General features: G+C 44.4%; 1 protein-coding gene across 1 annotated transcript; it reads left to right on the top strand.

The window, feature by feature from the left end:
• Nucleotides 1-64: 64 nt before the first annotated feature.
• On the top strand, nucleotides 65-26,424 carry LOC144501730 (synaptogyrin-2-like). The gene is made up of 4 exons (XM_078225708.1): nucleotides 65-315; nucleotides 11,591-11,828; nucleotides 16,222-16,358; nucleotides 20,310-26,424. Exons 1-4 carry the CDS (start codon nucleotides 217-219, stop codon nucleotides 20,487-20,489), a joined length of 654 nt encoding a protein of 217 aa, XP_078081834.1. The 5' UTR covers nucleotides 65-216; the 3' UTR covers nucleotides 20,490-26,424.
• The last annotated feature ends 556 nt before the right edge of the window (nucleotides 26,425-26,980 follow it).

Below are 26,980 nucleotides of genomic sequence, written 5' to 3'. Positions count from 1 at the left end.
TTTTCTGGCTGTTGATTCTGCTCAGGTGGTATCACATGATGATCCAGCCCCATTTCTTTCTCTCTCTCTCAGCGTACTGACGTGTTGCTGCATTGTGCAGTGCGGCCGGGGAACGGGGCTGTAGACATTTCCCCTGTTCCCATCTCAACACCAACCCCCTTTCCCCGAGAGAAGGCAACCAGGAAAGCTGACTGTCACTCGCCCACAAGCAAGGAGATGGAAGGGAGTGTGTACGGTGCGGCCAAAGCAGGGGGAGCGTTTGATTTGCAGAACTTTTTGCAACAGCCTCACACGATCACACGGATGGTGTGCTGGGTGAGTGAGAGGAGTTGTACTTTCTGCTTGTGCTGTGTGTCTGGGTTGGGAAGAGGTGGCTGATCAGGTCCCTCTAAGCACTTGTTAATTTCCCTATTTGTCAATTTCAGAAAGTCAGGGAGAGAGATGAAATTGGATTTTAAAAAGCAGCTTTTATCACAGTTCTGTGTTTCAAAAAAATAGCTGAACGCGATGTAACTTTTGCAAGGTGAAATTTCGTTGCGTTCGGGCCCAGAATGGGGCAATCAACCTCCTTATTTCTCCACAGGTCTCCAACCACTTCCGCATCGATTGGAAATCACATGCCCGGGGAGGAGCTCCCCTTAAAAGCGTTCCCAACATCGAAAGTAGAAATTTCGCTGTGTAATTGTAGAGAGGGAGAGTAGGATGTAGTTACTTCTCCACAGACATTCTGTGCTAAGTTCAAAACCAGGCTGTTTAGCAATTTTTTTTTGAGTGTTGTTGGAAAGAGAGTTAAGGGACCAGGGCCGGGAGAATTCCTCCCGACAACTTTCTCCCAAACAGATCCTGCTGTTCAGTTCCCAGAAATAAAATCCAGTTTTAGTGCCAGGAACATGGCTGCTTAGTGACATCAGCTGTCCAGCAGTCCTGCCTCGCCTGCTTTCCCCTCCACACACCTTCCTGCTTACGTGTAGCTGAAAACGTAAGGAAAACATGAAAGAAAAAGTCCAAATTATTTTGCTCTACGGGTCTTGTCGCTAATTTCGTGTCTTGTTGTTGGTTCCGTTTTTTTAAGGAAAAAATGCAGCCTTTCTCCTTGTTTCTGTGGCTATGACTCATCTTTCAATTCCCTCAGTATTCCCTGCAGCATAAATATCTCCCACTTTCTTTGCCTTTTAGCTTTGACAAAGGGTCGTCTGGACTCGAAATGTCAGCTTTTTTCTCTCCTTACAGATGCTGCCGGACCTGCTGAATTTTTCCAGCATTTTCTCTTTTGGTTTCAGATTCCAGCATCCGCAGTAATTTGCTTTATTGTTTTTAAAGAGACTGACCTAGACCGGAGAATCTTTTCCAAAGTGAGGTTGAATGCATTAACCCATGCTCCTGCTGTAAAATGGGTGGTTAACCGGGTACCTTATTTGTACGTTCTTATGTTCTTATTTAGCATTGTGGCAAACTCTTATTGATAGCATTTAGGAGACTTGTTTTGACTTCTGTAAACTTCAGTAGAATTTTACCCGTTGCCCTAAGTTTTGAGAACTAATCAGTTACTTTTTGTGAGTATACCTGGTTCATGTTTAGTACAATTTAGGATGGTATGTAGATAAGCTGTACTTGTTTTGGTATTGGGAAATGAACCTGGTCAGGTATCAGATCTCTCAGTGGGAGAGCATTTTGGAGATAGTGATCATAATTCTATCTCCTTTACAATAGCATTGGAGAGAGATAGGATCAGACAAGTTTTTTAAAAAGTGTTTAATTGGAGTAAGGGGGATTATGAGGCTATCAGGCAGAAAATTGGAGGCTTAAATTGGAAAGAAGTTTTCTCAGGGAAATGTACGGAAGAAATGTGGCAGATTTTCAGGGAATATTTGTCTGGAGTTCTGCATAGCAATGTTCCAATGAGACAGGGAAGTTATGGTAGGTTACAGGAACCATAGTATACAAAGGCTGTAATGAATCTAGTCAAGAAGAAAAGAAAAGCTTACTAAAGGTTCAGGGAGCTAGGTAATGTTAGAGATCTAGAAGAGTATACGGCTAATAGGAAGGATCTTAAGAAGGAAATTAGGAGAGCCAGAAGGGGTCATGAGAAGGCCTTGGCAGGCAGGATTAAGGAAAACCCCAAGGCATTCTACAAGTATGTGAAGAGCAAGAGGATAAGACGTGAAAGAATAGGACCTATCAAGTGTGATGGTGGGAAAGTTTGTATGGAACCGGAAGGAATAGCAGAGGTACTTAATGAATACTTTACTTCAGTATTCACTATGGAAAAGGATCTTGGTTGTAGTGCAGACTTGCAGTGGACTGAAAAGCTTGAGCATGTAGATATTAAGAAAGAGGATGTGTTGGAGCTTTTGAAAAGCACCAAGTTAGATAAGTCGCCGGGACCAGATGAGATGTACCCCAGGCTACTGTGGGAGCTGAGGGAGGAGATTGCTGAGTCTCTGGCGATGATCTTTGCTTCATCAATAGAGACGGGAGAGGTTCCGGAGGATTGCGGATGTTGTTCCTTTATTCAAGAAAGGGAGTAGAGATAGCCCTGGAAATTATAGACCAGTGAGTCTAACCTCAGTGGTTGGTAAGTTGATGGAGAAGATCCTGAGAGGCACGATTTATGAACATTTGGAGAGGTATAATATGATTAAGAATAGCCAACATAGCTTTGTCAAAGGCAGATCATGCCTTATGAGCCTGATTGAATTTTTTGAGTATGTGACTAAACACATTGATGAAGGAAGAGCACTAGATGTAGTATGTATGGACTTCAGCAAGGCATTTGATAAGGTGCCCCATGCAAGGCTTATTGAGAAAGTGAGGGAGCATGGGATCCAAGGGGACATTGCTTTGTGGATCCAGAACTGGCTTGCCCACAGAAGGCAAAGAGTGGTTATAGATGGTCATATTCTGCATGGAGGTCGGTCACCAGTGGAGTGCCCCAGGGATCTGTTCTGGGATCCTTACTCTGTGATTTTTATAAATGACCTGGATGAGGAAGTGGAGGGATGGGTTGGTAAGTTTGCTGATGACACAAAGGTTGGAGGTGTTGTGGATAGTGTGGAGGGATGTCAGAGGTTGCAGCGAGATATTGATAGGATGCAAGACTGGGCGGAGAAGTGGCAGATGGAGTTCAACCCAGATAAGTGTGAGGTGGTTCATTTTAGCAGATCAAATAGGATGGCGGAATATAATAATAGTAGGACTCTTGGCAGTGTGACAGATCAGAAAGATCTTGGGGTCCGAGTTCATAGGACGCTCAAAGCAGCTGTGCAGGTTGAGGCTGTGGTTAAGAAGGCGTATGGTGTACTGGCCTTCATCAATCGAGGAATTGAGTTTAGGAGTTGAGATAATGTTGCAGCTATATAGGACCCTGGTCAGACCCCACTTGGAGTACTGTGCTCAGTTCTGGTCGCCTCATTACAGGAAGGATGTGGAAGCCATAGAAAGGGTACAGAGGAGATTTACAAGGATGTTGCCTGGGTTGAGGAGCATGCCTTATGAGGATGGGTTGAGTGAGCTCGGCCTTTTCTCCTTGTAGAGACAAAGGATGAGGGGTGACCTGATAGAGGTGTATAAGATGGTATTGATCGAGTGGATAGTCAGAGGCTTTTTCCCAGGGCTGAAATGGTTGCCACAAGAGGACACAGGTTTAAGGTGCTGGGGAGTAGGTACAGAGGAGATGTCAGGGGTAAGTTTTTCACTCAGAGGGTGGTGGGTGCGTGGAATGAGCTGCCAGCAACGGTGGTGGAGGCGGATTTGATAGGGTCTTTTAAGAGACTTTTAGATAAGTACATGGAACTTAGTAAGATAGAGGGTTATAGGTAAGCCTAGTAATCGCTAAGGTAGGGACATGTTCGGCACAACTTTGTGGGCTGAAGGGCCTGTATTGTGCTGTAGTTTTTCTATGTTTCTTTCTTTCTCAGTCCTGGATTACCCCATCTTTCTACAGTTCCCAGCTTTTTTATTGCTTGGTATTTGTCCATCATGCTGCAGTTTTTCCTTCCTGCTCTGGTGCATGGTAATACTGTAACATAGAATCTTTGAAACCTGTGTTTAAAGTTACCAAAATTCCAAATTATGTCATGCAATGATTCTGGCAGTCGTCTCTTCAATTTCTTGTTAGTTGTGCTTACAGCTCTGTACATGTTGGATAGATTTGTTTCCAATGCATAATTCTATCACTTTTGCTTGACAGTGATTGTTTTTGCTTTAGGTGTTCTGTTTACACAGTGTCCAATGTTTGTGGCTGTCAAGGGGACTTTGAGATCTGTCCTTAGATTTGCACCCCTCCTCCACACACTCCCTCATGTTAGAGACTGGGATTTTAAACAAAAACGCCCTGCGGGATAAGAATGGGATAATAAGGTTAAAACTAGAAATCTGAAATTTAAAAAACCCCACAAAGTGCTGGAAATGCCGAGCAGGTACAAGAGTACGAATCTGTAAAGAGAAAATACGTTATTAATTCAGGTATGGCAGCCTGTGCAGCTTTCTAGTGTACATATACCACTTCTTCTGTCACTCACCTGTACTTTTTACATTGATTTTTAAAAAAAGTTTATTTTAGTGTCACAAGTAGGCTTACATTAACACTGCAATGAAGTTATTGTGAAAATCCCCTAGTCGCCAAACTCCAGCGCCTGTTCGGGTACAGTGACGGAGAATTTAGCATGGCCAAAGCACCTAACCAGCACGACTTTTGGACTGAGGGGGGAAACCGGAGCACCCGGAGGAAACCCACGCAGACATGGGGAGAATGTGTAGACTCCGCACAGACAGTGACCCAAGCCGGGAATCAAACCCAGGTCCCTGATGCTGCGAGGCAGCAGTGCTAGATGCTGCGAGGCAGCAGTGCTAGATGCTGCGAGGCAGCAGTGCTAGATGCTGCGAGGCAGCAGTGCTAGCCAGTGTGCCGCCGTGCTGCCCCATGTCTATGTTCCACTAGGCTATCTCTTTAAGGGAGATCACTTTCCATCTTTGTTCACTTTTATTTTAATTTAATTTTTCTGCTCCTCAGATTTGATATCCATCTGAAGATGTCACTCCCATTAGTTTATTTATTAGTGTCACAAGTAGGCTTACATTAACACTGTAGTGAAGTTAGTGTGAAAATCCCCTAGTCGCTACACTCCGGTGCCTGTTCGGGTACACTGAGGGAGAATTTAGCATGGCCAATGCATCTAACCAGCACGACTTTGGACTGTGGGAGGAAACCGGAGCACCCGGAGGAAACCCGAACAGACTCCGAACAGACAGTGACCCAAGATGGGAATCGAACCTGGGTCCCTGGGGCTGTGAGGCAGCAGTGCTAACTACGACCACCTTCTTACTTTTTAACCTAGCTAGCTGTCCGCGCTCTCTCTGTGTCTCTGCTACAAGGAGATATGTTTTGTCTCTTTCTGGTTTCTGCCTCACTATTCCTAAATCCCGAATCTAATTCTGGTCCTTGGGTTTATTCCTTTATTCAACCGAACGTCAGTTCAAACTGAAAAAGTGGTTGTTTTGATGCCCACCATATTTAACAAATAATACCGATATTAATTTACAAAGCATCGGAGAGGAATCATTTTACTGAAGTAGCTCTTTCCTCTATTCATGGCCTTGGATGAATGGTTGGCTGGCTTGGGAAATGGGAGGAATTACTGCAGACTGGCTGGACATTAGATCAACTAAAACAAAAGTTAGACAAGGAGCACGTGGAAAGAAAGAAACTGCAAGATGTAGGCTATCCCCGCATTTAAAGATGTGCTGGTTAGGTGAATTGGCCATGCTAAATTGCCCCTTGGTGTCCCAAGATCTGAGGGACACTAGATCTTGGGATCTAGCTAAGGGAGATTAGTGGGATAAATACATGGGGTTGCGGAGGTAGAGTCTGGATAAGATGCTCTTTCGGAGACTTGATGGACCGAATGGTCGTCTTCTGCACTGTAGGAATTCTGTGATTCTTATAGGCCAAGTCTTGAACTCAAGTCCTTCAACCATCACTCTCCCTCTCTCTCCGCACGTCCTTCCCAATCTTCGAAGAGAAATATTGTTGATTGTACAGGATGCAGTTCTTGTATTAAACTCTTGTCTGTTAAAATACAGCCCTCCTCTCAGTTAATGTCATCATTGAGTTTCACTGTTGTGATGCTGCACTAGCAGACACTGAACTCTGTGTGAACTGAAACTGATAACCTAACAGTCGTTCGGAAAGTCTCCAGTTGTGATACCAACGAACAGGATAGCAGTTGCGGCTTAATCGACTTTTGAAACCACTTGGAGCTCAACTGAAAAGGTGGTGGTAAGAACAGGAAGTGTGTTATGTGGGAGCCAATTTTTCACACTGCCCTGTTTTGCCATGATGATTCACCACCTTGTTATATTGTTCAATTCCATATTTTGTCCTTTGTTCATGTTGTAAGGTGTATTAAAACAGAGCTGATTGATTGCATCTTTGCTTCTCTCTTCAGTATAACACAGCTACTGTTACACAAGGACTGGACTAGTAACCCAGAGACCCAGTGTAATGCTCTGGAGACTTGGGTTCGAATCCCACCATGTTGAAATTTGAACTCAACAAAAAAAATCTGGAATTAAAAATCTAAAATGGCCATGAAACCATTGTCGGAAAAACCCATCTGGGTCACTAATGTCCTTTTAGGGAAGGAAACCAGCCACCCTTACCTGGTCTGGCCTACATGTGACTCCAGAGCCACAGCAATGTGTTGAATCTTAAATGGCCCAGCAAGCCACTCAGTTCATGGTAATTAGGGTTGGGCAATAAATGCTGGCCCAGCCAGTGACGCCCACAGCTCATGAACAATTTAAAAAATAAAACGGCACGAGGTCTATTTCAGTTGGCAACGTGGTGACAGCAAAGTTTCTAAACTGACCCCTTTTGTACCCATTATTTTCTCTTTTTGCTGCTGAATGCTGAGATTTATATTGAGAGGCTGCTTTACAACCACAGCGACGCTCCGATATTTCACCTATTTAGCCATTTTCTACACAGGGAGGGCTGACTGACAACTTGACCTTCAGGGTCATTCCCCCCACCCCATAAATCTCTGGGTTCTCTGCATTCCTCTGTCCTGGCCTCTTAGGCATGCCTGATTTTCATTGGTGGCCGTGCCTTCAGGACCCCAGGCTTTAAGCTCTGCCTTGTACTGTTGTGGGATGAGACTGTCTGATGCCGAGAGAGAGATGCAGAAGTACTTTTCTTTAGCTCCTGGGATGTAGGTGTCGGTTGTAATGCTAGGATTTTTGGAAGGAGCCTTTGGCTTGAGATGCTGCAACTCGGCAAAATGCAAACTTGTATTTAATGGACAGAGATGTTACTCTCTACCACAAGAGAATCTTGCAGTATAGTTCTTACCAGCCACAACTTTTTATTTCTTCGTTATTAGATGTTTTTACCTTTCGTGCTATTTCCTGTCTGACATGCACCCTTCTCAAACACCAATATTATTATTCTTGAGCTAAGAAATGAAGAAAGAGTGCAGCAAACACCAACACCCTCCCACCTGCTCCTACTCACTTTTAGATCTCAGCCAGATGTTGAGGTTTCCATTCCTTGTTTGATGCTCACATGTTTTTCTCTCTTCGTTCGGGGACATAGGCGTCGCTGGCTGGCCAGCATTCATTACCCATCCCTAGTTGCCTTTGAACCGAGTGGCTTGCTTGGCCATTTCCGAGGGCAGTTGAGAGTCAACCGCATTTCTGTGGCTCTGGAGTCATGTGGGCCAGACCGGGTAAGGACGGCAGATTTCCTTCCCTAAAGGACATTGGTGAACCAGATGGGTTTTTCTGACCATCGACAATGGTTTCATGGTGATCAGTGAAATATTTCATAAAATTCCCGAATTTAAAAAAAAAAAAATTGAATTCAAATTCCACCATCTCTCACGGCAGGATTCAAACCCGAGTCCCCAGAACATTAGCTGAGTTTCTGGATTATTAGTCTAGCAATAATACCACTAGGCCATCGCCTCTCTGTGTTAAGAATGGGCTGTATTCTCTGTCTTGAGGCAAGACCAGAAATCACCATAGCAAACTAATTTGTGCTGATAAGTCTCCACTTGTATCTTGCATTCCTTTACCACTAGACTTCTTTGGCTGTTGCTCCCTTCCCTCTATCACTGATGCCTGCTCATTAACCCACTTTGCTCTTGCACTCAGAAGCTTCCTGCTTAATTCTTCCTGCCTGGTTAGTTTACTTCCTGCTTTCAAAATTCTCATTATAACCTCTTTCTTCAAAGATGTCTTTGGGTCTCCAGTCTGAACTCTCCGAACTTCCCCTGCCCTGGTTTTCTTCAATCCTTCCCTCTTTTGATAAGTGGTTTGAGATGGCAGGCTCGAGGGGCTGACTGGCCCACTCCTGGTCCTATTTCATAAGTTTGTGTGTCTTCTTGCACGTGAAGAGCACTATTGGAATGCAAACTGTTAATTTGTTTGGGACAAAGATTTTGGAAATTTGTAATGACTTTAGTAACTTCAGACAACACATTACAATGCAAGTCAAATTCAAATGATCAGAATTCAGATCTTCCCCTCCCCTTTTCCTGTGAGAAACAAGTAAGGAAGAAAGAACTGACATGTATCACGAACCTTTCAGAACTTCAGGATATCCTAAAGTGCTTCACATCCAATGGGGTATTTCTGAAGTGTGTTCATTGGTGCAATGCAGGAAACACAGCGGTCAATTTGCATGCCAGAACACACTGGAAGAGCTCCCCTGACCACCTTTGAATGGTGTTGGGGGATCCATAACACCCACCCGTGAGGGAAGATGGAGCTTTGGTTTTATAGAATCATAGAATCCCTACAGTGCAGAAGAGGTCTTTCAGTCCGTCAGGTCTATACCAACTCTCTGACAGAGTATCTTACTCGGGGCCCTCCCCCCACCCCCCTCCACCTTATCTCCATACTTCCATACATGTCCCATGGCAAATCCATCTAATCCACACACCTTTGGACTGTGGGAGGAAACCAGAGCACCCGGAGGAAACCCACACAGATACTGAGAATGTGCAAACTCCACACAGATAGTGACCCAAGGCCAGAATTGTGGTCCCTGGAGCTGAGAGACAGCAGTCCTAACCACTGTGCCACCGTGCTGCCCATGTACTCAGACATATGATAGTGTTGCAGTCCCTCAATACTATGGAAATATCATTTCTGATGCTTTCATTATTAATCTTCTGACTTCCCTTTCCTATGCCCACTCCTGAAATCCCAACTCATAATATCTGCGCTTGTTCAAAACGGCAACTCCCACATCCTTGTGAAGAGGACCAAAAGATAGAATTATACACAGAAGTCCAATTGTGTTTCTGCAGTGCCTTGCTTATGCTGTGACCCTCCAATATTATGGTTATGTAGGCTTGCTTCCTTATGGTAAAGTAAGTTTATTTATTAGTCACAAGTAGGCTTACATCCACACTGCAATGAAGTTACTGTGAAAATCCCCTAGTCGTCACACTAAGGCGTCTGTTCAGGTTCACTGAGGGAGAATTTAGCATGGCCAATGCACCTAATCTGCACATCTTTGGATGTGGGGGGAAACCGGAGCACCCAAGGAAACCCACGCAGACACGGGGAGAATGTACAAACTCCACATAGACAGTGACCCAAACTGGGAATCGAATCCAGGTCCCAGGCGCTGTGAGGCAGCAGTGCTAACCACCGTGCCACCCCCAAAGGTGACTTACTGAAGATTGGATCAAAGGGTTCAGCCTCGGGTACAATCAGAATTATATATAGCACGTGTTCCATGTTGTTGGTATGCAAGCATCATGTGTGTTCCTGCATGTCATGGTAAACAGTCAATAAGAAAGTGCTGGCAGTGCTGTGTAAACCGATACTGGGAGAGATCATGTGCAGTGTATGTTGTTCAAATTCAAATCTAGGTTTGTATCTGTAGGGTTGCCAAAGCCCGGGATGGCCCTGGAATCTGCAGAAAGTTCAGATTAATCTTCAGGATGCAGCCAAACCTGGAATAAAACTATTGGGCTATTAAAAATATGATTTTCATTTTCTCTGGGCACTTGTTGGAGAGAGTCTATTCAACTGGGTAGTGCAGTCGCTGGTAAGAGAGCGTGTGGTGAAAGCTGCGGCGATAACTATAACCAGAGTTGGCAGCTCAGTGTAAAATAAATTAGACGCAAACAAAAAAAAATACTGCTGCTATCGACTGACTATCTCCTTGAAATATTGAACTTTATTCATTGATCCAGCCAAGGATCTCCTCGCTCCCGTCACTGCGCAGTGATGAATAAACACTTTACATAACATCATAGATCTGGAGGAAGCTCTGCTTAATGATACCATTTGAACTGTCAGGTTAAATAATGTATGTCTCGTAATGATCCACATTACTGACAAATTGAAGTATGCTGATCTCTTGTTGCATGAGGTCTTTGAGGCATTATCAGGAATTGCAGTCAGCTCCAGTGGAATTAAATTGCAGTAATAATGTTAGATTCTAAAGGAATTAGAGCCCCAGCATGCTCACGTTTTGTAACTGATGTCCCAGTTAAGAGTCTTAAGCTATTTCAAACTGTCCTCTTAGTTAGAATATTTCACATGATTATAAAGCTTTTGGCTCTATCCACTGTGCAAGTTTAGACCATAAGACATAGGAGCAGGATTAGGCCACTCAGCCCAACGCATCTGCTCCGTCATTCAATCATGGCTGATATTTTTCCTCATCCCCATTCTCCTGCCTTTTCCCCATAAGCCCTGATCCCCTTATTAATCAAGAGTCTATCTATCTCTGTCTTAAAGACACTCAATGACCTGGCCTCCACAGCCTCCTGTGGCAATGAATTCCACAGATTCATCACTCTCTGAAGAAATTCCTCCTCCTCTCTGTTTTAAAGGATTGTCCCTTTAGCCTGAGGTTGTGCCCTCTGGTTCTAGATTTTCCTACTAGTGGAAACATCCTCTCCATGTCCGCTCTATCCAGGCCTCGTAGTATCCTGTAAGTTTCAATAAGATCCCCCCTCATCCTTCTAAACTCCAACAAGGACAGACCCAGAGTCCTCAACTGTTCCTCATACGACACGCTCTTAGTTTAGACAGAATATTTTCCTGAATAAATGTATATTCTCAAATGAGTTCCTTTTAAGTATACAACAATTGTTACTTTATCCCAAGTGTCTTCCCTTCCTCCTCTAATTTTTAAAAACAATTAGAATCTCATTGGTGGGCTAGGCTCCACAGTTACAGCAGTCTGGCGGTGACCATTCCTCGTGCATGGAGATAGGTACTAACTGCAAACTGTCTTTCCAAACATGGAGAGTATCAAGGCAGAGCTAATACCTTAATGTTACTCCATGTCAACTAGATGTGCTCTGTTCAGGTGGTGGCGTTGTGTAAAAGACACAAGCAAACTTCAAACGCAATTGTATCATTTTTCAAATAAGGAGCCGTGTCGGATGTGACATTCTGATCTGTAGATGTAAGAATGGGGACTGCACCATCATTCACCAGGATATGGGCCGTGAGTCATGGCAGTGAAGTCCTTTGGGATCATGGGTGGCACTATAGCAATGTCAGCTTTTCTTTCTTGTGTGTAATAATTTTGTTTTGTTGTTTTTTTTGTTTTATCCAGATCTTCTCCATAATTGTGTTTGGCTGCATCACCAGTGAGGGTTACATGAATTCGCTTCATACTTCAAAACTGCAATGCATCTTCAATCAAAATGTGGATGCCTGTCACTATGGTGTAGGGATTGGTGTGATTGCGTTCCTCATCTGCATAGTCTTCTTCGCTCTTGATGTCTATTTTCCTCAGATTAGCAATGCTAACCAGCGCAAGCACATCATTATGGCTGATCTTGGTATTTCAGGTAGGCAGACCAATCGAGTGTGGGCTACGAGCAATGGGGAAATCTTTGTGATGCTGTTCCCTAGTCAAGGCCAGGCTTCACAATGTTAGTCCCCAGGACTGCCTCACACAGTTATCTGATCATATCCGTGCTGAGAGATGAGTAATGGGACATTATCATTTGTTTACCAAAGGTTAATCAAAACTTGGAAGACACAAATGTATACAAGTCCCAAATTAGATGAGTTGCTTATGAACAAAAGCCTGGAACCCAAGTGTCCCAAATGATTTACAGTTGGTTAGTGCAGTTATGGTTTGTTTGTAACTGAAGCACAAAGACAAAGATAGTTTAGGTTTCTTCTCTGATTACCGGACTGATTTTAGCTGCTGTACCACTCCTTGCTCTGTCCTTGGAGAAGGAATGATGAGGCCTAGACTGAGTTCTGGACTTCATTCTTTATCTCTTTCTCCCTCCCATTCCCAGCTCTTGTGTCAGGTTCTACCCATGATGAATGACTACTTGGCTGAGGTATTAGGTGGTACCTGTGGGTGTGTGCTGCAGGGTCAGGGCGGCACGGTAGCACAGTGGTTAGCATTGCTGCTTCACAGCTCCAGGGTCCCGGGTTCGATTCCCAGCTCGGGTCACTGTCTGTGTGGAGTTTGCACATTCTCCTCGTGTCTGCGTGGGTTTCCTCCGGGTGCTCCGGTTTCCTCCCACAGTCCAAAGATGTGCGGGTTAGGTTGATTGGCCAGGTTAAAAAATTGCCCCTAGAGTCCTGGGATGTGTAGGTTAGAGGGATTAGCGGGTAAGATATGTGGGGGTAGGGCCTGGGTGGGATTGTGGTCGGTGCAGACTCGATGGGCCGAATGGCCTCCTTCTGCACTGTAGGGTTTCTATGATTTCTATGGTTTCAGATACGAGGCGGCATGTGGTGCAGTGGTTAGCACTGCTGCCTCTCAGCACCAGAGACCCAAGTTCAATTCCGGCCCCAGGTCACTGTCTATGTTGAGTTTGCACATTCTCCCCGTGTCTGCGTGGGTTTCCTCCGGGTGCTCTGGTTTCCTCCCACAGTCCAAAGATGTGCGGGTTAGGTTGATTGGCGATGCTAAATTGACCCTAGCGTCGGGGGGATTAGTGGGGTAAATGTGTGGGGTTATGGGAATAGTGCCTGGGTGGGATTGTGGTCAGTGCAGATCCAATGGCCAAATGGCCTCCTTGTGCACTGTAGGGATTCTATGATTTCTATTCTACTAATTTCAGAAGAAGAGAGGCAACCTATTAGAGGAAGGTACATGCAATATGCAACTCGATTCCCATGTGTGGTGTTAATTGAGTCTAACGTCTGTATTTTTATTGTTGCCCCAGAAGTGTAATATTCCATATAAGATTCAAAATATTTTGCTATCTATTCTATTTCCCAGTTATTTGCATGATTTATAAAGAAAGGTCTATTCTTCACCTCCCCAATGGTGGGTTGAATGTTTTTTGCTCGATGGATGATTAGTGTGACACTGCCCTGGGCAGTTTTTTCTACCATCTTGTATCCATTGACCAGAGCTTCAAGCTTCGAACCTGGACATGTCTTGGTTCTGGCCTCTGCATCAAATTTCTTTGTAAATATTCTCCAGCATTTTTTAAAAAGAAAAACTATAAGCTCAAAGATTTAGCAACATAAAATGCATCAGGTTGCTGAAATGTACTTTTTTCATTGCTATTTGCAATTATTTTGTTTTCATGTCATTTGACATTAGTTAATGTGGCGCAGTTTTGGTCTTATTGAGTTGCACCCCCAGAATCCATCACTGTCTCCCACATACTGAATCTCTCCAATGGCAGCTGGAACTCTCCGCTGCTCATGACTTGGAAGGAGTTGGTAACTGAAATAAAACCCAAGCCCCAGGTCTTGGACAGGGTTGGGTTTCTGCAGGGAGGTAAGTAGGTAGTTGATACGTTTTTAAGTGAACAGTTCTTCATGGCCTGCTTGCCAACATCCCTCAAAAAAACTACCCAAATTCATTGCCTTATGTAGTTTTGTATCAGATGGGCAGGTTTGACCCTTGATCTTTGCTAATTGCCCAGGCAGCATTTAAGGGTTTGAGTATTAGCTAGAGGAAGCAATAATATTGGTTACCAATTAATTGCATATGCCTTTCATTTTTACTTGTATACATTGCAAAGAAAACAAATACATCCTGTTCTGGGTGACCACAGAAGACAGATGGTCCATTTAGCCTAACCTGATTCTGGGTTAAGTTGTGGCTTTTTGTTCTACCTCCCACGCTGATAATCTGTCCTACCATCCACGTGCTGGCAAAAATGTTGCCAGGATTTCCCATTTTCCACTTGAGTTTTTTGCTTTGAAAAAGGTGCTGGAAGTCTTGAAGCGCATCAAGGTAGACGAATCCACGGGACCTGATGAAGTGCATCCCAGGACATTGTGAGAGAACATAAGAACTAGGAGCAGGAGTAGACCATCTGGCCCTTCGAGCCTGCTCCGCCATTCAATAAGATCTTGGCAGATCTTTTTGTGGACTCAGCTCCAAAACTCTGTACAAAAGTCTGGTGTGGCCGCACTTGGAGTATTGCGTACGGTTCTGGTCGCCGCATTATAGGAAGGATGTGGAAGCATTGGAAAGGGAGAGGAGATTTACTGGGATGTTGCCTGGTATGGTGGGAAGGTCTTGTGAGGAAAGGCTGAGGGACTTGAGGTTGTTGTCGTTGGAGAGAGGAAGGTTAAGAGGTGACTTAATAGAGGCATACAAGATGATAGGATTAGACAGGGTGGATAGTGAGAGCCTTTTTCCTTGGATGGTGATGGCTAGCACGAGGGGACATAGCTTTAAATTGAGGGGTGATAGATATAGGACAGATGTCAGAGGTAGGTTCTTTACTCAGAGTAGTAAGGGCGTGGAATGCCCTGCCTGCAGCAGTAGTGGACTCACCAACATTAAGGACATTTAAATGGTCATTGGATAAACACATGGATGATATTGGAATAGTGTAGGTTAGATGGGCTTTAGATTGGTTTCACTGGTCGGTGCAACATCGAGGGCTAAAGGGCCTGTACTGCGCTGTAATGTTCTATGTAAAACTTGTCTATTATTGAATTCGGTGCTCGATCTAGATTCTCCAATCCAGTGAAAACTTGTAAAGACTACCATCCACCTGCCCCATCCGTCCTCCTTTGGCCCAAAATGTGAATCTGTGTTAGCCCATCGTTCCTCATAACTTGGCCCCATTAATAGCAACTACCAGCTTCCTAATCCTGCACTGGACTCGCTCAAATAAATTTACATCCCTCCCGCACCATGGAGACAGCTATGGGCCAAGTGCTGGCAAGTGGGATTAGGTGGGCAGGTCAGGGCATTTTATGTGTCGGTGGGCCAAAGGGCCTCTTCTGCACTGTAGTATTCTGAGACCAAATGCTGAACACCAGGCTCCAGTTGCACCCTCACCAAGACCCTCACAAACTTGATTTTGGAAGTCACACCTCCCCAGCTGTACATCAACAATATCATGTGTTTTCATTGCTACCAATGACCTGTGTGGCAAAACGCCTGGATCACCGTCCCACTGTTATTTTAAGCACATTGCCATTCTGTATGTAATCTATACTCTTCCAACTTTGAATTCCACCTGCAATCACGATTGGTCCAGGATTCTCTTTAGATTATGATCATTTGCATCATTAGCCACTGCCCCTAGTTTGTCATTTGTAAACCTTGACACCTTTCTCATGGAACCATGAGCCTATCAAACCTGCACAGACACCAATCCCCATAATCCCACGCATTTACCCTGCTAATCTCCCTGACACTAAGGGGCAATTTCCCATGGCCAATTAACCTAACCCACACATCTTTGGACTGTGGGAGGACACCAGAGCACCCAGAGAAAACCCACGCAGATACGGGGAGAATGTGCAGACTCCATACAGACCCAGTGACTCAAGCTGGGAATCGAACCCAGGTCCCTGGCACTGTGAGGCAGCTGTGCTGACCATTCTGCCACCGTGCTGTCCCTAATAACGACCATGAACCCATTGTCAATTGCCATTAAAAATCCAACTGACTCACTGCTGTCCTCTTAGAGAAGGAAATCTGCTGTACGTATTTGGTCTGGCCTACATGTGACTCTAGATCCACAGCAATGGTGACTCTTAACTGCCCTGTGAAACAGACTAACAAACTACATCACTTAAGGATGGGCAATAAATGCAGGCAGCCAGTGACACCCACACAGAAGAATAAAAACGGACAGTAGCAGTGCTTCGGGGCTTGTGGTCTATTGCTGATTCTGTCATTTGCTCGACTAATACATGAGGGTCGTTGTCAAAATACTGTTGATGGCTCACACTAGTTATCAGAGTAATTGCTGGTAGCAGTTTAACCAGTTTATTCTGTTCTTCTCCTAGGCTTCTGGACGTTCTTGTGGTTTGTTGGTTTTTGTTTCCTCACCAATCAGTGGGTGTCCACAACTTCCAATCCAATCATCGGGGTTGACAGTGCCCGGGCAGCCATTGCCTTCTCTTTCTTCTCCATTTTCAGCTGGGTAAGTCAAAGCGTGAGTTTGTACAGCTGTTTAATCGCTCGCTATATTGAAGTGGACATGTTAAGGTGATTTGGCCTAAATGATATGGTAGGTTTGGATTGACGTGAATATGAATTTGTGGGAGGAAGGGGTTTGGCAAAATATTTATATCCAGTTTCTTGGGAGGTGGGGTTGGAATTAATGAAACAATTAAAGCACCAGCTGTTTCTCTGCAATCTCACTTCTGAAGTTAAAGTTTATTTATTAGTCACAAGTAAGGCTTACATTAACACTGCAATGAAGTTACCGTGAAAATCCCCTAGTCGCCACAGTCCGGCGCCTGTTCGGGTCAATGCACCTAACCAGCACATCTTTCAGATTGTGGGAGGAAACTGGAGCACCCGGAGGAAATCCAAGCAGACATGGGGAGAATGTGCAAACTCCACACAGACGGTGACCCAAGCCAGGAATCGAACCCGGGTCCCTGGCGCTGTGAGGCAGCAGTGCTAACCACTGCGCCACCATTCCACCCCTCATTGCCCTCAAAGATTCTGATGAGCTGCTTTCTTCTCATTTGTGGGTGGTCGATAGAATATTTTTGAGCCATCAACAGGTTAATCTCCATGAACTGTGGAGGTGAGTGCCAGCGGAGGTGTGTTTCAAGGAGATCTGGTTCTTTTCTTGTGACTGCTTGTTCTACAAGCTTCACTAAAGGGGGAAGCTAATTTGGTGCAGATCAAAGGGACCAACCATATAGTTTCGACTATTAACTACTTAGTTCTAACCGACATGTGTAGACACAGTAAATAGAAAGGTGCTGCTTAAATTTAGTTAACATTTTATAGAGATAAATGACTCACTTTTTCTTGCGAGATTCTGTATTCGTTGAGGAAAAGTATGTTTGTATCACATTTTATTTAAATTGCGTGCATGCTGCTGATTTTTAGAAGCAACAACAGAAGCAATTTTTGTTTTTTGGACAGACTTCTCGATTCGACTGCCTCCCTTTGTACATCAGACCATGTAACAAATAATTGTGGCCTCCCTTTATAAGAAAGGGGTTTTAAATATCTGCCAGAATAAAAGTGCTGCTTGGAGTCGGGAGACCTGAATTTATCTCCCGACTACTTCCCAAATCAACCACCCTGTATTGGTTAAGAGAACGATCCGGAATGCTTGGATTGTTTCCCGGTGGTATTTCTGTTAATTAGGTCAACAGCAAAGTGTTTTTTTTTTGTATGTGGCCTGTGGACTTTCGAGGCCTGCAAAATGTCACGACCAGTTTCCTCAAAAAAACCAGTCCATCGATTATTCTGCTGCCAGCTCTCCTGCACCAGTGTGTTTTTTTTTTTCAGCCTTAAATAAAGGGCGGCAGCGTTTAACTTGACGGCAAGAAAATCACCATTGGTGGGTGGCAGTGCTGAGAATTCTGACTAACCCCTCACTGTTTTCGTCAAAGCGAATGAAATGAAATAGTGCATCGGGCAAACATGAGAGTAGCATCGTTCGATGGCATGAATAACTGGCTCGATTAATTTCCCCTTGTTGTTCAAGGGCCTCGAAGCTCCAGCTGCTCATTAAATAACATGGGGCCCAGGGAAATCTGAACCAGTGTTCATAAAATTCACTCAACCGTGCACCAGCGTGACTCCCTCCCCCATTCAGTGGCCACAGTTTTAGATGAGATCCGGGCTGTTTGTAAGGGTAAGGTGGTTGGGTTGCTGTGCTGTTTGATCTCTGGTATTTATAGTTTGCTGTCACATTCTGGCTCTAGTTGTCGAATGTGGAAGGCTCTGTTGATGGGAGAGTAGAGAGTGAGTAGTCCAACTTCTTCCTGTCTTTACCTGGGACAGAGCACTGGCACATGAAGCTGGTCTAAAATTGTCCCATTAAATCTCCTTAGAGGTGCAAAAAATGACATAGAATCATAGGAGCCTACAGTGCTGAAGGAGGCCATTTGGCCCATCGAGTCTGCACCAACCACAATCCCATGCAGGCCCTATCCCCACACATTTACCCTAGCAGCTGCTACTTGACACTGAGAGGCAATTTAACATGGCCTATCCACCTAGCCCGCACATCTTTGGACCGTGGGAGGAAACCCACGCAGATACGGGGAGAATGTGCAAACTCCACACACACTGATCCAAGCCGGGATCCCTGGCGCTGTGAGGCAGCAGTGTTAACCACTGTGCCACCCATAACAGGGGAATGTAGGGAGGAAACATCAATGGAGGAAAGAATTCTGCCATGTTCCAATTTTGATCTCTCTCCCATGTCTCACCATCTGACTTGGAAATATATTACTGTTGTTTCACTGTCGCTGTGTCAAAATCCTGGAATGTCCTCCCTAACAGCACTGCAGGTGTACCTACACCACAGGGACTGCAAGGGTTCAAGAAGGTGGCTCACCAGATTTTCCCGGGGGCACTGAGGGAGGTGCAGTAAAAGCTGGCCTCATCAGCAACATGCACGTCCCAAGAACACATTAAAATAAGTTAATATTTTCATAGCTAGGTTTTTTACAGAACTAGAAAGAGTGCAGAAGAGATTTACTAGGATGCTCCTGGGACTTGGTGGTTTGAGTTATAAGGAGAGGCTGGATAGACTGTAATTTTTATCTCTGGAGCGCAGGAGTCTTGGGGGTGATCTTATAGAGGTCTATAAAATAATGAGGGGCATAGATCAGCTAGATAGTCAATATCTTTTCCCAAGGTAGTGGAGTCTAACACTAGAGGGCATAGGTTTAAGGTGAGAGGGGAGAGATAAAGTGTCCAAAGTAGTATTTGTTTCTCTCACACGGTGGTGAGCATCTGGAATAAGCTGCCAGAGGTAGTAGTAGAGGTGGGTACAATTTTGTCTTTTAAAAAGCGTTTAGATAGTTACATGGGTAAGATGGATATAGAGGAATATGGGCCAAATGTGGGCATATGGGATTAGCTTGGTGGTTTTTTAAAAAAAAAGGGGGTGGCATGGACAAGTTAGGCCAAAGGGCCTGTTTCCATGCTGTAAACCTCTATGACTCTGACTATGATAGTTTGGGGGGCGGGGGTCACGTGGGAGCACTTGACAGAAGAGTGAAACCATGGATTCAACTTCCTTTGTATGCACTGTGTCAGGGAATTGTCAGGGAATTGACGTGTGCAACTAGAGTTTTACTGTTCAGCAAAAGCAATCTTCAGGAGGTTTTGTGACACAGTTGGTGCTGTCCCTACCTCTGAGCCAGAAGCTCTGGGTTCAAGTCCCACCCCAGGAGTTGATGGTTAAGTAAGGTGCATTCATAATGTGGTCAAAAAGGTTGAATGTCAACATGCAAATTCTTCCAAACACACCAGTGGCTGGCGATAAGAGCGGGAGAGACTCCTGGTCAACCACGTTTGATGTGGACTGTCGCTCCCTCATGCTGCAGACCCCTGGCAACAGACAAGTGATCTGTTCCAGGAATTACTAGCTACAGAAACAGACGGAAGTCTGCCTTAGTGCATCAGAATAAGAATAGAAAAGCAATCTTCACTTCATTGGAAACCGAAGCTTGGCACTCAGGCTCAGTGTTACACTGATAGAGATTTGATTTATTATTATCACATGTATTAGTATACAATGAAAAGTATTGTTTCTTGTGTGCTATACAGACAAAGCATACCATTCATAGAGAAGGAAAGGAGAGCGTGCAGAATGTAGCGTTACAGTCATTGCTAGGGTGTAGAGAAAGATCAACTTAGTGCGGGATAGGTCCATTCAGAAGTGTGATGGCAGTGGGAAGAAGCTGTTCTTGAGTCGGTTGGTACGTGTCCTCAGATCTTTTTCCCAATGGGAGAAGGTGGAAGAGAGAATGTCCGGGCTCTTTGATTATGCTGGCTGCTTTTCCGAGGCAGTGGGAAGTGTAGACGATGGATAGGAGGCTGTTTCATGAGATGTTGTTCCAGGTTTGGAATTCCTGATTGTGACTCTTGGTGTTTTCCTTCCGTTTAGGGGTTGCTGGTTTGTTTTGCCTTCAAGCGATATCGTATGGGCGCAGAGGAATTCACCGAGAAGTATATGGACCCGACGAATGATTACCCACCATATCCCAACGTCACTGAAAACTACCAGCAGCCGCCATTTGGCGGCACTGCCCAGTCAGACTCTGAGTACAAACCACCCACCTACTAAACCAAAGTGAGCAGTTCACTCCCCCAGCTCCTGGAGTATGAGGCAAACTGAACCAAGCGATGGCGAGCAGGAATAGATGTTGCTGTTACTATAATCATTTTTCAATTTTGGTGTGACTTTTACCCTCTTTTTCTGTTTTTCTCCCCCCCCCCCCCCCCCCCCCCGAACCCCAAACATACTTTCCTGCCCTCTGCTAAGAGGGTGGGCATGATGCCAGACTTCCTGTAACACACTGGCCACCAGAAGTGTGAGCATGTGTGCCCCTCCCTCAGGGAGGGGGACGTCTCTGCTCAATGTGTCTCAGCAGTGAGCTGGAAGTGAGGGTCTGCGGTTTGGGATCGACACAGGCCCTCGCTTTCTTCCGTCCTTTCGAAGCTAGCCTTTAAGCTGAGCTCCCATTCGTCCAGCGGCTATTCCGAGTAAAATTCTTCCTGTATCACCAACCACTTTCCTTTTAACCCTGGTCCACAAATGCGCTGTTTGAAGACCACCTTTAAGGACAGTTTCTAACAGAAGGTGTAATTTGTAATCTCCCATCACCTCCCATTGCAAAATCTAACCTTTAAATGTTGAGAACGGGATGTTGCCCTCCATAAAGTTGGTACATTTCCATTTGTGTTGCTTGAGTTTGGAAACTCACTAGTTCAGAACACTAACTCTAAGTTTGGCAAAGGCATTATGGCGGATCTTTATGTAAAACCTGAATCGCGTGCCATCAGAGACATCTCTTGTTGATGTACTCTCAACTGCCTCAAACAATTTTAACTCTGTATACCTTAAATCTAGCATTGCCTAGTGGGATCTTCCTCTGTTGAGGAAAGTCTTTGGGCGGTGCCAAGTGTGGTTTTGTATTAGTGAAGTGCGCCAGGTTGTTGTGCGCTGCTGCTTTACAGTCGCATCGCCAGTGCCGGGAAAACCCCAGAGTTGCCCTGCGCTTGTTGAATGTGGCTGGCAGGGTAAAGCTTGGCAGCAGCAACAGAACCTTTACATAGCATTGTGGGTGCAATCTCGGGATAAAACCCCTTTTAAGGCAGCACTCGGCACCACTCCAAACAGAATAATGTCGGCGATGAAAATGTTCTGCTGAATGGTTTCAGTTTGTGGTTTTGGGTCGCAGTTGGTAGGAGGAGCTTTAACTCTAGGTTTATCCATGGCCTGCCATCAGTTAAGGAAATCGCAGCGGGATGTAAAAAGTGGAAGAATGTTTCATACTCTTGTGACTTCCCTCAACATAAGCTTCTCCTTTTCTGCTCAATAACATGTTCAGTTTAACATCCGCCGGAGGAGGGTGGTTGGCAAACACTATTCCCCTTTAAAAGATGGGAGGATTACTTGAAAACTTTACGTTTCTGTATCTAAGCTCAAGTCCATGGTTGGTTTGTGCCAGAAATACAAGATGAGCTAGTGAAGTGTGTCAAATCTGTGCATGATAATTTAATCAAGAGTTATAATATGTGCAGTGTAGAACCTGGGTTGTTATATTACCATAAATCAGTGTGCAGAGGCTTGGGTGAAATATTGTCTCCAGTGAAGTGAATTTAGGTCTGCCCTGCTCTTTATCAATCCATAGCTGTTCTAAGTGAAGCATTTCAGTGCATTAAGCCACGCTTCACTCAGCCTTGCTGCATGTGTTCTGATCAGAAACACTGGAGCAGGATTTTAAATTAATGGAGTGTGACATCTTTTGAACCTTTTGAGCTTGTGGAGATTTCTGACGTAAGCACTCAGTGGTGAGTTGGGAAAGATTCCGTCCTTTTTTTTCCCCGAGTTGTCATGGTGCCTTGCCCTCGTCAGTAACCCAGTGTTTTTCCACAAATTTACAAAGATGCCGGAAGAAGATTCTGATCATTGCTCCACTCTCCTTCGAGGGTAGAATTTTCCACCGGCTTTTCCTGATTGATCACTGTAACTTTGGAAACTATAGAAACAGCATGAAACAATCCTTTCCTGTTTCTTTGTTTTCCACTGGGCTGCTATGCAGTAGGAGTTTGGGAGAAATTGTGTCAATTTATTGCATGTATCTGTGTTATTAGTAACATTAGTAATACAGCCCTGCAACCTCTGTGAATGATCCATTTATTGTGCCCATACTGCACAGATATTAGCCCCTTAAATATCCAACAAAAGGCATTGGATACAATTTGAAGCCCCTTTGAATTCCGAATCTTTGCAGATGTAACCGTTTGAAAAACTCTTGGGGAAATTGGGATCGAAGCCGTACCAATTAGGTCCTGCTATTGTAAATTCCTATGAAATGTCCCCAATAAAAAAGTACAAACAGAATGAAGCCATTGAGAAACAGCAAATAAGATACAAATTTATCATAAAACTGATGCAGATTATGGGGCTTTACATTCCTGTGTTCCCCATGCACTACACGTCCCTCAGGAACATGTCCACATGTGCTTTTCGTTCCTCAGAAATTGGTCTGCTTGCTCCCCCCATGTGCTGTACATTTCTTGGGACCCCCTAAATTTTGATCAAGAATTGAACTGGCCTTTTGTTGCGAACGCCTGTTGTGTGCAAGAGTATTTTTATTTTTTGCTGGCAGGTTTGAGCAGCTTGTCATCCACTGGCTATGGTTCAATTTGTCACATGCTACAGGAACATTTTTGAGCACTCAAAGTGAGGGCACGCACCAAATGCCACGAGCGCTGGGTGTGAACTCATCGATCCCTCGTTGATCTGCTGGGGTTTAATTATTTTATCGCTGGAGTGTTTCTTAAAAATTGAGTGTATGAAAAATGTGCTAATCTGATTTTGTTTTGTGTTGGTCGGATATGTAAATGTAAAACCTGCTGTGCCTGATGTGAAATGACTGCAAGGAGTTTGAAGGTGGAATTTGGGTGGATTCCTTGCAGTTTTGAAAGAGTGGCGACTTGTTTTTTTTTAGGCATCTGAACTAAGCTGGATTCCAGACGTCAGAAGTACTTTGTTTACAGGTGTACAGCGTGGATCCCAAGCTGAGCAAAAGCAGTCTGCACTCGATGCATAGTTTATAGAGTAAAATAACCCAGGGAAATGTCATGGGTGGGGAGGGCAGGGAGAAACTGGTGGGACGGTGTGTGGAGAAGAATAGCAATGTTAATTGCCAATCTGGCTTGTGTCGTTGCACAGGTTACCTTCAATCGCTGTGGTAGAGTTAAAAGGGCTGGAGATGGAACAAGAAGCCCTTGCCTCAAATGTAATTGTGATGGTATTAAACTGTCTGCTTCCCCAGGGAAAGATGTAAAAGATCTGGAGGCACTACTTAGGATATTCCCCGCACCCCCCCCCCCCCCCCCACTGATGTCCTCAATATTTATTTATTCCACAACCGCTATCACTTAAGGCAGCACGGTGGTTAGTACTGCTGCCTCATACCGTCAGGGGCCTGTGTTCGATTCCCGGCTTGGGTCACTGTCTGTGCGGAGTCTGCACATTCTCCTCGTGTCTGCGTGGGTTTCCTCCCACAGTCCAAAAGACATGCTGGTTAGGTGCATTGGCCATGCTAAATTCTCCCTCTGTGTACCCGAACAGGCGCCGGAGTGTGGCAGCTGGGTGATTTTCACCATAACTTCATTGCAATTAGTGTAAGCCTACTAGTGACATTAAATAAACTTAAAACAGATCATCTTGCCACTATTACATTGCTGTTTGTGGGAGCTTGCTGTGCACAGATCAAGTGCATCGAGATGCCCTGAGGTCATGGAAAGACACCATATCTTAAAAATTTTCATCTGATCTGATGCCCAAGATCAAATTGGGAGTTTTGGGTGCTACAGACGGAAACTCTGTTTGTCAGAGAGGGAAAGATCTCCGTTGTGATGATGGGGAAACCACCCTCAGCAGCAGTTGTATGTGCAGTCACAATTTTAAGGTTTTCATTTGCATCAGGAATAGCAGCTGGTTTTGTATTTTCATTGGGTCAGAATTCTTACCCCAGCCCAATACAGTGCACTAGGAAGAAGTGGTGCCTGGATCCACTAATGAGTCTGAAAATCAAAAGGAGCTTTCTATTCCCTGTGTGTTCGCTTGACTGGCTGGACAATATATTCAATGAAATTATACTACTCCATAAAAGCAGCAAATGCACAGCACGTCTGCCAGAATCTAAGGGTATATGGGCTAATGTTTTACTAAATACGGAGGCATGTGTGTTTAATGATTAAATATGGGTTAATGTTTTGGGTGGGTTCTGTCCTGAGTTGGAATGGTTAATGTTCTTCTTTCCTGCTGTGTATTTCCTGTTTTGCATGTGGACTTTCCTCCTTTATTTCGAGGGGTGGAGGAGGGATTTTGTTTTGTGCAGAGAGATGCCTCTGAAAAACACTAGACCAATGGTCAGGGCTTGTGGGGGGGAAAGGGCCCGTCTGGAACCCGCACGTATCCCAGCCAGGATTCTTGTTGCAAACAAACTGTGGTCAGGGCAGTACTTGGGAGAGGCTATTTAGTTTGATCTGTTGAATTGAAACATCTGCACAACGTCTAGAATCCAGAAATACGTTGTTATTTCATTAAGTTGGGTGTTTTTCTTTTGTACCACTTTATTATATTCTATAATTTGTTAAATAACCAAAATCACTTTTTTTGTAAAAGGATTTTTTTTGTATTCTTTGTACTGTATGAACTACTGAAATTGGGCTTTTAAATGTTAGGGAAATGTTATTTAGCTTTTGGTTCTCTGTGGCATATACTGAATATGAAATTGTAATTAAATTGGCAACTGTTGCACTGGGAAGGTGTTGTATAATTAACTGGCAACTTACTGCAAAGTGCCTTTGAAATGATATTGGGGTCTTGCAGACTATTGACATTTCAAGCATTCAGGTTGAGAAGACTCTCTGGATTTGATGTCAAGTCTGCTCAACAGCTACCAGCTGGAACCCCACTGCCTTTCGACTGCTGCTGTGCAGGACTGTGACTGACTAAGCACTTGGAATAGACAGACAGACAGTCACAGCAGCACAGCACATGTCCCCGCTGCACTGTAGTGTGTGCACAGCACCAGTACATACTAATTTTCACTGAGGATTCCAATGTGTAAGGATTTTTAACAGCACCAGGCTCAAATCAACACTTCCTGCCTTAATAATTATCCATTGCTCAGCTGAACTGTTGAACAGCCACTTGCTAATGCAATTAGTACGCACTCATGCTGTTTATTTTAAACAAATGAGAATCTCCTAGGTTATTATACTTATCCTCAATGCTACATCCAGAGCTAACCTCCCACTTGTACAGTTTAAGCTAATGGAGAGCAACCACCTTGTGTTCAGTCTGGAGTCACTGCTCTGTACTGCTGTCTTTGTTACTGACTTATTTATAACTGTTGAAGAGTGCCAAGTGGTGGAAGCCCACTTCACTAGTTTCTGGAGAAGTGTTGTGGCTTATATCCCTTGTTTTATTTTGTAATTGGAGGGCTTGTGTATTTATTCTTGGGTGTATGAGACAGGGCCCAAGTTCCCACTTTCTTTAGGAGAACTCGGGCTTAACTGTGATGTCCTCAGAATAAAATATCCAAACCTGTGGAATGATACTCAGCAGGAGCCTGTGCCTGCAGGAGAGGTGGCAGAAAAGTAATTTTTCTTTAAGTTCTTAGTGATGGAAAAATGTTGTATTTTAATATTATTATTGAAGTAATGGGGACAGCGAAAGGTGTTTAGTGAAGAATGACTATTATTTCAAAATCATACGGACTGGACATTTGAGTGTAGTTGAACCAAATATTTTATTTACTCTGGCTGATGTTGGAGAAATTGTTTGCGAATCTCTGATGTTCATGCCTCACCTCCTGCTGTGCCTTCCAAAGTCTCTTTATCATTAATATTGATTGTATTAGAGCTTACACAGCCAGCTGTAGCTGTGGTCTTTGGACTTGAAACTTTCAAATAAAGCATAAAGAAATGGTCATTGTGCTCAATCCACTGTACAAATAAACTTTTTTTTGAAAGTAGTGGCCTGTGCTAGTTGACTCTATTTTGTGTTAGGATGTGTGTGACACTGATTTACATACACTATAGGACTATTTGGTTCAATGCCTTTTGAGGCAATTTATATAGAAGATACCTTAAGGCTTTACCTGTTTGAATGTGGAGTGTTTCCTGTGATACCATAGAGTCCCTACAATGCAGCCATTCAGCCCATCGTGCCTGCACCACCAACAATCGCACCCAGACCCTATCCCTGTAACCACACATATTTACCCTGTGAATCAGGGTGGCACGGTAGCACAGTGGTTAGCACTGCTGCTTCACAGCTCCAGGGTCCTGGGTTCGATTCCCGGCTTGGGTCACTGTCTGTGTGGAGTTTGCACATTCTCCTCGTGTCTGCGTGGGTTTCCTCTGGGTGCTCTGGTTTCCTCCCACAGTCCAAAGATGTGCAGGTTAGGTTGATTGGCCATGCTAAAAAAAAAATTGCCCTTAGTGTCCTGGGATGTATAGGTTAGAGGGATTAGTGGGTAAATATGTAGGGACATGGGGGTAGGGCCTGGGTGGGATTTGTGGTCAGTG

This window comes from Mustelus asterias, chromosome 12 (genome assembly GCF_964213995.1).
Source record: "Mustelus asterias chromosome 12, sMusAst1.hap1.1, whole genome shotgun sequence".
Taxonomy (NCBI): domain Eukaryota; kingdom Metazoa; phylum Chordata; class Chondrichthyes; order Carcharhiniformes; family Triakidae; genus Mustelus; species Mustelus asterias.
Note: the sequence above shows the minus strand (reverse complement) of the source record. Positions and strands in the feature narration are given on the sequence as shown.